This window comes from Melanotaenia boesemani, chromosome 5, assembly GCF_017639745.1.
Source record: "Melanotaenia boesemani isolate fMelBoe1 chromosome 5, fMelBoe1.pri, whole genome shotgun sequence".
NCBI lineage: Eukaryota > Metazoa > Chordata > Actinopteri > Atheriniformes > Melanotaeniidae > Melanotaenia > Melanotaenia boesemani.
In genome coordinates, this window is record NC_055686.1 from 9,058,062 (window position 1) to 9,068,341 (window position 10,280).

At 41.3% G+C, this 10,280-nt stretch overlaps 1 protein-coding gene and 1 long non-coding RNA gene across 2 annotated transcripts; both read left to right on the plus strand.

Moving 5' to 3' along the window:
• The first annotated feature begins 5,393 nt into the window (after window positions 1-5,393).
• LOC121639834 lies at window positions 5,394-6,152 on the plus strand. Its single transcript, XR_006010253.1, has 3 exons — window positions 5,394-5,445; window positions 5,803-5,902; window positions 6,036-6,152. It is a non-coding gene; the product is annotated as an uncharacterized LOC121639834 (long non-coding RNA).
• Window positions 6,153-6,469: 317 nt separating this feature from the next.
• LOC121640342 (alpha-tectorin-like) lies at window positions 6,470-10,012 on the plus strand. Its single transcript, XM_041986054.1, has 11 exons — window positions 6,470-6,709; window positions 6,896-7,052; window positions 7,160-7,244; window positions 7,374-7,436; window positions 7,611-7,810; window positions 7,899-8,027; window positions 8,117-8,304; window positions 8,395-8,546; window positions 8,648-8,893; window positions 9,002-9,164; window positions 10,004-10,012. Exons 1-11 carry the CDS (start codon window positions 6,470-6,472, stop codon window positions 10,010-10,012), a joined length of 1,632 nt encoding a protein of 543 aa, XP_041841988.1.
• Window positions 10,013-10,280: the final 268 nt, after the last annotated feature.

Consider the following 10,280-nt stretch of genomic DNA (forward strand, 5'->3'; position numbering starts at 1 on the left):
AGCAGGGGCGCTGCTAGAGATTTTCGGCCCCCCAAATCTCTGAGTGCCCCCCCCTGAAAATTTTAATAGTGTAATATATCCAATTGGCAATTTTGATGCTATTTTGACCATCAAAATAGCATCAAAAGAAATTAAATTAAAAGAAATTAAAAGAAAAACATGACAGGCTAGTTGGTAGGGAAGCACTAAAAATACAATGAAGTTAATTTAGATTCAATTATTTGCTGCAAGACGGATACTTTATATTTAAAAACCCACCTATCTTTTTTTAAATACTTAACTCATGATAATTACATAACAAATTACAAATACACAAAATAACCTCTTCCATGAAAATGAAATGCATTTATAATCTGTGGAGAAATAAATCAAATTTCAGCTAAAACACCATCAAAAACAAAATGGCCGCTCATTTTTTATGATTTATTGTATTGGATGCATTATCATCATTAAATCAGATGCAAGTGGTAAAATAAATGAGGCTCATGAACAAAAAATAGCAGGACCTCACATGGTTTATTGTATTATATGAACTAAATGTAATAAAGTCACAAGCAAACTACTGTGGAGATTTACAGCCAAACAACGGCTGGGAGCGTCTTTAAAATGAAATAATCACATTTTAAAAGGTAGAACTTTGTGTAATAACATATCACAGAGAGGTAAAGGTGCACTACTCTTGCAATCTCATTCACAATCACTGTCCTTGCTCAGCCTTTTTCACCAAGAGCCCAACGTGGAGGTTTTTCCCTGGAAAATCGCTTATCAAGTCCTGAAGTCCAGCTTTCTATTATCCAGCTGTTCTATTATATCGTATCTCCAATCATGTAATGTCATTTGTAAAAGCACCACAATCCTCACTTCTGGTGGCCTCACACTATTTTGTTTTACTTAAAGGTGCTTTCAGTGATTTCACCAAAAATGTTAAGGTAAACTGATCTGACTACCAATCCTCCACGTCATTGTTTCTCTCATGCAGCAACACATAAAAATCTAATTTATCTCCACATCTGTAGACTCACCGGTGAAGCATTAGATTAGTGGGGGAACATATATGATGCTATATGGTTGTTACTAGTTAATCTTCTGATATCTAGAAAATGTAAATATTTCTCTGATTGGATTGAAAGCAGTCACCCAGTCTGCTGCACCAGAAATGTCTCTGTTCCTGCTGCAAAGCAGGAGGATGAGTCCTGAACTACTGACCTAATATTATAGCTGAGAAAATAAATGCAAACTATTTTTATTTAATATTAATCATTTCATCTTTTTTCTATTACATAATGTTTTTCTCCACAATAATGAATTAATTCAACACTCAGCTGCTCACCTCGTTCCTCAGGGGCCACCTGGACGTGTTCAGGTGGGGGGGGGCTGTTCGGACATGTATGATGTTTTAGCAGAGCAGCTTGCTAATCGTTTGCCTGCCTTGATTAAAATCCAGAGTTTTCTTCAGAAATATGAGCTAATATGGAGCAAAGTGAGCTAGCTTATATGGACAAAGTTTAGAAGAGACAACAAGCTGATGTTCCACAACTTTGCATCAGACGAGCTAACTGACCACCTCGCCTCTGAAAGAACTGGGTGACATATTGTCCACCCCTCTGTTCTCTCTCCAGTCTCAGATATTTTCTTTTCTTTTTAAACTTCCCTATTTCCGGGTCATCCTGCCGTCTTCGCATCCACTCGCTGTCTGTCTGTTGCGCTGCTCCGCAGCTGAAGGAGCAGGTGGACTGAACCATTTAAGTGAAACATAGAGGGGGGGTCAGTGTTCAGAGATGTTTCCAAAACAAAGAAACTTAGTGATACCAATGCATTGTAACTAAAATATTTGCGTGATTGTATATTTATCATGGAGTATTAGATAATTTTGTTAGTATTACAATTGCATTGAGGGCCCTTCTGGGCCCCCTGTCAGTCATGGTCCCCGAGCACCCCCCCCCCCCCCCTTTTCGGCGCCCCAGTATAAAAGACACAAGGAAAAGGTATGACATCTAGCCGTAATGCAGCCAAAATGATCATCATATAATTTTTAAGAAGCTGAGAAAAATGTAAAATAAAGTATAAGAATAAACTTCTACAACACAACCTGTAGTGGCCTATGAGGGATACACACTCTGAATGACCACTGCTCCACTTTCTGCTGCTTCATGAAGATTATAGATCTATGATCTTCATTAAGATAAAGAAAGATCTTAATAAAGAGACCTATGATCTTCATTAAAAAACTGACTGTTTTCTATAGTCCTCATTTTCTGGAGACTGTGTAAAATAATCTTACATGGTCCTCAGAAACAACAGAAAGAGGTTTAAGCTGTGGGCCCACACACTCACACACACACCAGCAGCTCCTCCCCTTTTTGCAGCTGCAAGCTTGAGCCTCGTGTACGTGCTGCTTTCTTCATTCCTCACCCCTGCCTCACCTGACAGCCTCAGGCCTGTACAGTCCTCAGCAGAACTACTCAGTTCGGTCCCACGAGGGCTGCAGCCCCACAGGTTTTCATGTCTCCCACTCAATTCTTTATTTAAAGGACAGATCAAAATATTAAATAGTAATTGTATTTTATAACTAAGTAATGCACATAAATAAGACTTCTATGCAAACTGAATTAGAAATTGGTTAGATACATACAAAGTATTCACAAGTGATAAATTGGCCTAAAAAAGAAGCTCTGAGTGAATCTTAAAAGGGACTTGAGCCAAAAACCTAAATCTTTAAATAGAACCAGACTTCTTGTCGTGTTGTTGTTCACATATTCATACTTTGCCATGGCATCGGCCAGCCTTCATCCTTTTTAAACCTTCTGGCAACTTCCTGTTTCCCACTTTTCCACATGAACCACACCCACTTCACATCGCTGTCCAACCACGCAACAGCTGCCAGACACCACACGATAATAAAATTCTGCCTAGGTGATGTGTGGAGAACAGACAAAAGAGTCAAATCTGAGAGGAAGAACAAATTTCTCTGTTCTTACAGAGTATTAACAGGCCTTTACCCCCCATCCCCAGCCAACCTGAAGACAGCAACACAAACGAGACGTCTCAATACCCAATAACAAGCTGTTTAATATACAGCATTGATGGTACTGCACTAGAAGCAAGAGTTACACAGAACACTGCAAGCTATGAAAAGACAAAGCAGTTACTCTCTAGAACAAAGTATTATTAGAAATGTCCCTTTAGGAAATAAATTACCTCTAAGATTAACAGCAGCTAACAGACATTATGAAAGGAATTAATACATTAATGATGAAAATGTGTCTTACAGTTTTTGTCCAATCAGCTTTGTGTTCCAGCTTTCTGACAGCTGATTGGATCCCTTCCAGCATGCTCCACCCCCTTCTCTACCTGTTTGCTCTCATCTCACTGGGAGGTAAGCCAGAGACACATCAGTCAACCAGAGACAGAGAAACATTCACATCCTTAAGATGAGCAAAAGTTTAAACTCACATTTTACCCTGTAAGCAGTAAAAATCTGCATTAGAAATGTTTACTTCAGTAAAAGTATGCACGTGTAATAGTACAAGGTCATGTTATCAATCATGTTATAAGTGCTGGGTTTATATAAAGCAACTGTTGTAGCAGAGGTGAAGCTCTGTAATGATTTAGGTCAGGGATGTCAAACTCCAGTCCTGCAGGGGTTTAAATGTTCCTCTGCTTCAAAACACGATTCAAATCAAACAGATCGAATAGCTTGTTGTCAAGTTTTCCACAATGAGCCATTAGTTTGACTTAGGTGTGTTAAGGCAGGGAAACATTAAAAGCTGTAGGACAGCAGCCCTCAAAGAGTTTGACAACCTTAATTTAGATGAAGAAGCCGTTCCTGGAGGAGGACAGACAAGTCCAGAAACCAAAGTCCATGTAAAGAGTTGGTGTATAACAGGAGAGGTGGTCAGTGTGAAGAGAAAACACATGAAAGGCAGGAACAAGTATAAAAACTGGAGTTGAAAACATGCAAATGAGGAACAGATGTGGGTCATAAACAAGTCTCCAATCTACAGTAAATACAAAGAAGGTTTATCATCTAAAGGAGCAGAAGAGCAAAACAAAGGCAAGAAACACAAATTACTGCAGTTCACAGGAAAAAAAAGATTTAAAACAACAATATTTAACATGAAAACCTCCTAACCATAATTTCTATAATAAAATTATCTGATTTCTATCAATCAAAGGAAACTTTGGTTTCTTAAAACAACAAAAATGGTCAATACACACAAATCTGATGTTTTTACTTAATTTACAGTAAAACATGATGTAAAAGTTCTTCATGTGCTCTGTGTTTATTAATGAGTGTGTGAGATTATCCTGACATCTTTATAGAACAAAGTTGCTGACTGATGATGTTTTATTCCATCAAAATGTGAAGAAGCAGTTTGAACTTTAGTCTAACTGCTGACAGACTGAAGCTCATCTCTCATGTTTCTCCATCTCTGCAGGTGCTTTTATATCTGAGACAATTTCTGTAAATAAAGAGATCGACATCAGCTTCTGTCCCATCACGTTTTACCAGAAAGTCTACACCCAGCTCTACGTACGTAGGATGAAAGCAGATGACTGAGAATATCTTTGTGTCTTTCCACCTGCTGTCAGTATTAATGTTTTCTCTCTAAATGAGAGCAGTGTGTGTTTACAGCTCAGTTCAGGATTATTTGTGTAAACACCTCAATATCTTTTTTCCATCTGTCTCATATTAGAAATAAAACAGCTGCTCTATGAGAACTAATAAAATCTGAACCAGAGTTGAAAGTTGATGATGTAGAAAATCTAAAGATAAGATCATAAATGGAGTGAAACACACACTGCAGTGTGAAGAGAACTCCACATCTCTGCATAAATACATGATCCTAACAAAGCCTGCACCGTTGGCCAGTATTTCATGTTTCATATTTAAATGACTCCTGTTTGCATCATTTGTGAAAACAGAAAAGCGTTTATTTTAATTAGATGTGTGTGTTTGATATTTAACAGGTGAACTTCACCAGTCAAAACTTCGTGGTCTGTTTCAACGGCTTTTACAACCCTTCAACCTCAGGAGACTGTTTTCTTGGTCCTCCATCCGATGACGGTTCTGCTGAGTTTTATAGTGAAGATGCATCTCATCTGGGAAGTGTAGTGAAGCGGGCTGTGTCTACAATAACGAGCCCAACAAACTGTGCGTTTTCCTTCATGGTTGTTCATAACAACAACTACGTAAGTTATTTATGGTAGAAGAATAAATTTAAGTGTTAATTTTTCTAGATAAACAGATGAAATGCATAAAAGAGAAATTAATGAAAATATTTAAATTTAATTGAATAGAAATTAAAAAAAGATATTTTTGATCACATGAAAAACTTTTCTAATGACATTCTATCATTTCTCTCATTACAGGTTTATTTTTATCTTGTTAGTTTTGGAGATCAGACAGCTCTGGTATTAGAAAAAAGTACAGCCCAAACCAAGGTGAGTGCGGAGTGTTTGTGTAGGTGTGTGTGTGTGTGTTTGTGTTTGCGTGCGTGTGTGTGGTGTCTCTGTGTGTGTGTGTGTTTGTGTGTGTGTGTGTGTGTGTTTGTGTTTGTGTGTGTGTGCGTGTGTGTGGTGTCTGTGTGTGCGTGTGTGTGTGTGTGTGTGTGTGTGTGTATAATCTAAACTCTCCCTGAAACGTGTCTGCTTCTCTTCACGCTGCAGTTAACAGGAAAACATCAACATTGATGTTAAAAAGGAGAAAAGACAAACTTTGTCTCTTTTCATCCTGATGTGTGTGAACTCCGTTCATTCATCTCTGTTGTCTTCACACTGATTGTCTTTCTCTCTGTCCAGAAAGTTGATGTTTATGTTGACGGCACATACTCGACTTCTGCAGTTGTTTCTGCCACTGATACAAGGGCATACATTGACATCAGTGGATGCAGGTTCTCAGGTCAGTAAATCTCTGTCTCCAAACATCTCCTTTACGATTCTGATAAAACTGTAGAATTTAAATGTTGTTTAGTTTTAGCTGAAAAGTGATCAGTGAGTTTATAAATGAATGAAAAAGCTCCCGTGCTTCTCAGGTAAAGGCTTTTCTCCTAATACAACACATGTAAATGAAACCTGCACCAGCGTCTCATGCGGTCTTGACAGATCCATCACACTCTCAGGCTGTAATGATGGGGAACGCTGTGATGGCCACGGCAGGTAAATATCTTCACTTTATACTTGTTACAATATAATAAATAAACATGATAATCAGAAGAAATGTGATGAAAGGAGTTTTCATTTTGAATCAGATATGATTAAAATACAAACTGCTTCCTGCTGCAGATGATCTCAACTTAACGAAGTCTGTAAACTTTGTCATCAGTGATGTTTCTTCCAGCACCACCATGAGATTCACAGTTCTGTCCTCAGTGAACTATCTCTAACAAAGTGGCGCCCCCTGGTGGCTGCAGTCTCACCAGCAGCTAATGATGCTGTCTGTCCTTGTGTGTGTTCCTCTGTCAGCTGCATGATATCATACACCTGCAGTGTGACCGGTCCTGCTGTCATTGACGTCCACAACAAAGCCGACTTCATAGAAGATCGCTGTTCCTACACTTTGCTGTCGGATTCGTGGGTTTCAGGCGTTCAGATTCTGGCCAGTTTCCGTGAGCGACGTCGTACAGATGTGAGCTTTGTGGACAGTGTGACTCTGCAGTTGGAGGATCCAGGCGTTGACGTTCTCCTGAAACAAGACGGCAGAGTCCTGGTAAGCTGCCTGAACTTCAGTCCACCAGTCAGAGTGGAGTTTGGTCTAAAATCCTCCCCACAGTCTCTGCTGTGGAGGCTCTCATCTTCCCTCTCAGAGACAGTAGAAACAGATTGATGAAGCGGGGAGATGATGCTGATGTTTCTCTCAGTATTTCCTCCATCTTGTCTCTCCACTGTGACTCAGGTGGACAACGTAGCTCTGGTCCTCAACAGCTCGGTCCAGGAGGTTCATGGTGTCCAGCTCTCTAAGGACCAAACTGGAGTCACGGCCAAAGTTACACTCTCTGGACGCTCTGCTGCTGTGTTCTTTGATGGAGACACAGCACAGATCCACATGGAAGGTACAGAAAGTGTCATTGTGGACGTGGAGACCAAGAAACTGTTTTCTGTTGATCCAGTTTAAACATTGATGATTCTCTGACTCACTTTCTGTCCTGAACCATTTCAGGACCTGCTGGATCATCTCTGGTTGGTCTGTGTGGAAACTCCAGCAGTTTTTCTAGTGCAAAGCTCTCTGAGGAGAGCTCCTCCAGGTAACTCCTCCTACAGACCGACTCTCTGCTGCTGCTTGATGAATGACTTACAGATACTGTGTGTTATATGTGCTGTATGAATAATCCGGAGCAGAGCAGCAGTCCTGAATATGTGTTTGTCTCCTGCAGCTGTGAGAGCGTGTACACTGAACCTGCTGACGGTACGATCGACTGCCCCATGATGACTGAACGGTGAGCAGATTCATCCACACAGCAGGAAACATCTTCTGCTGTTATACTCTGATCTATTTGACATGTTACATCATATCAGTCATGTTACATGACACTATTACAGATGGGAGATAAACATAAAGGAGCTTATCAGTTCATTGGATCTCATGTTCTCTCTTTCCATGTGTGGAACAGCTGTAACCTCCTGATGGAGGCGCCCTTCTCCTCCTGTAACACCACCGTGGATCCAGCTCCCTACATAACTGCCTGCAATGCAACTTTGTGCAAATATCCTGCAGTGGACGGTCTCGGGTGTCAGTTCCTGTGGGCCTACGCCAGAGCCTGCAGCCTGAGCAACGTCGCCCTGGAGAGCTGGTGGTCTGAGGCTCAGTGCTGTAAGACCTGAGCAACTTCAGCTAAATTCACCTCTATTTTTGTAACTCATATGTGTTTAAAATACTTTACCAATATGTGTTTCTGCAGCTCGTCCTGAGGCCGTTTGTCAGGACCAGGTCTGCAGTGATCATGAGTTTTGTGGCGAGTTTGGGGGTAACACTGGCTGCCTCTGTAGAGCTGTTTTTGCCTCCAGTTACAGAGAGTCTAACACTCTGGGTACGACAGCTGTGACCACAACATAACAGGACTGAGTTATTGAAGGAAAACATTTAACTGTTTCTTTTCATCATTATGCTCATTTTCAGGAGATCCAGTGGTCTGCACACAGAACTCTGCCTCAGTCAGTCTGGTGGGTTGTCTCCTGAGGGACATAAACATTGACTACTCTGTCTTACACCTCAATGATGAGACCTGCAGGGGTGAGATGGACCAGGAGAGTGGCATGGTGACTTTCAGCTTCAACAGCAGCAACACCTGTGGTGCAGTGATCACGGTGGGTCCTCTCCTCCACATCTTTACTCTGTATAGACAAAAAGAGAATAAAGAGGCTTCTTCCTTTACATCTGAATATTTGGCTCTGCAGGTTAACGACAGCCAGGTGACCTACAAGAACGCCATCGTGGCTCAGAACAGCTCTTCTGAAGGCATCACTCGCCAAGATCAGTTCTACATCGACTTCTCCTGCATCCATGTTCAGCCAGAAATGAAGACTGTGGCCTTCAGGATCAAAGACAGGTGTGTTCTGGCTGGTAGCTTCATTTCTACTGCTACGTGAAACCTTTCAGCTGGTTTGTGAGTCAGAGAAGCTGAGGTGTGTTTATGTGTGTCGTCTGCAGCTCTGTGATCCAGCACATCACATCTGGAGAGTGGAGTTATAATGTAACCATGAAATCCTACACCGACGCCGACCGCACACACGTTGTGGATTCTAACACCGATGTGATGCTGAACCAGAAGATCTGGGTGGAGCTGGAGACCGAAGGGTTGGATGCAGACCTGATCGCCATGGTGACGGACTTCTGCTGGGCAACTGACCAGGAATCGTCCAACAGCACTCCGAGATACGACCTGATCCAGAATGGGTGAGACACACTGAGAAGTGGGAGCTGCTCACTGGGATTCCTTCATAGATGTGATTTCTGATGGTTGTGATGGGAGGCTGAGAAAAGTCTCTTCTTGTTTGTGAGCAGCTGTGCAAACGCTGCTGACCAGACAGTGATGGTGGAGGGAAACGGGGAGGGAACCTCCAACTACTTCTCCTTCAACATGTTCCAGTTCACTGGGAGCTCTGCTGACGTCTACCTGCACTGCAAACTGAATCTGTGCATCAAAGAGGAGAACAGCTGCGTCCCGGTACGCCTCGCTGGAAGCTTTACTCAATACGACTGTTTGATACTGGTTATATGAGAGACTGGACTATTCTTGTTGCTTAATTAGTCACAACTGCTCATTAAAACCCTGATAAAATCTATAAAAATGCATAACGTTTGGACTGAAAGTTGTTTTGAACTTGTAGGATTGTTCTGGTGGAGCTAAAAGAAGACGCAGATCTGTCAGGCCTAAACATGAACGTGGAGCTTCAGCCTTGGTCAGCATGGCCTGGATTAATTAGGTAAGACTGCTGTAGTAGATGATCATCCTGTTTTAGAAACAGAAATCACATGTGATGACGGTCAGGTTGATTCCCCAAGATCTGATTGAAAAGAACAAGACTTTGTTTGAGCAGAAACCATATAGTCGAAATGAATTTCATGAGCCACAAAGTAAATGAAAAGTTGTGGATGTCACTGAGAATCCTGACAGTCAGAGATCAGGGAGAAAAATGATGGGCAGATAAGAAGAAGACGTTTGAGCTGATTGGCTGAAAAGAAGCCAAAGAAATGTGACAGAGAGGAAAGGACGGTTTGTAAAAGATTCATGACTCACGTTTTCATTTCATTGCCTACTTAGGTGGTTGCCATGGTGACATGGACTGACTGACAGGTTGCCGACCTTGGTGATGATCCCTGACTCATGTGTGGTCCTGATGTGGAGCTTTAATGTGTGAAAGGATGAATTTTTAGTGGTAAAAGGTTATTGAAGGTGTGTGAGGTTTACATTTGATTTTCATTTAAACCAGAATAATAATCTACATTTTATTGAGGTATGTAATCAGGTATGACTACTGTATCCTGTATCACTTCATCTCCCAGCATGCCTAGAGGCATTCCCAGACCTCCCAGAAAGTCATGGATAAACATAGCTGTAGCACATCTGTTTGATTTGTGACCTTCAAACAAGAAAATATCTGATGGCATGTTGCAGACATCCACATGCATAAAGGTCTTCAACCAAAGAGAAAATACTTCTCTCAGGTTGTTCAAGCTCAACATGTTTTAGGCCTGAAGATGTAAAACAATCCAGAATTAATGAGTTAATACTAAGATGTAGTGATTTACAGATACAGTCTGGAGCTATGAGGTGGTTTAG

Excerpts from the sequence above, each read along its gene's own strand:
- LOC121640342 (XM_041986054.1), top strand. The coding sequence starts at position 6,470 with ATGATATCATACACCTGCAGTGTGACCGGTCCTGCTGTCATTGACGTC. Across the intron at positions 8,305-8,394 it reads CCTGTGGTGCAGTGATCACG|GTTAACGACAGCCAGGTGAC; the intron begins GTGGGTCCTCTC and ends TTGGCTCTGCAG. Across the intron at positions 8,547-8,647 it reads GCCTTCAGGATCAAAGACAG|CTCTGTGATCCAGCACATCA; the intron begins GTGTGTTCTGGC and ends TGTCGTCTGCAG.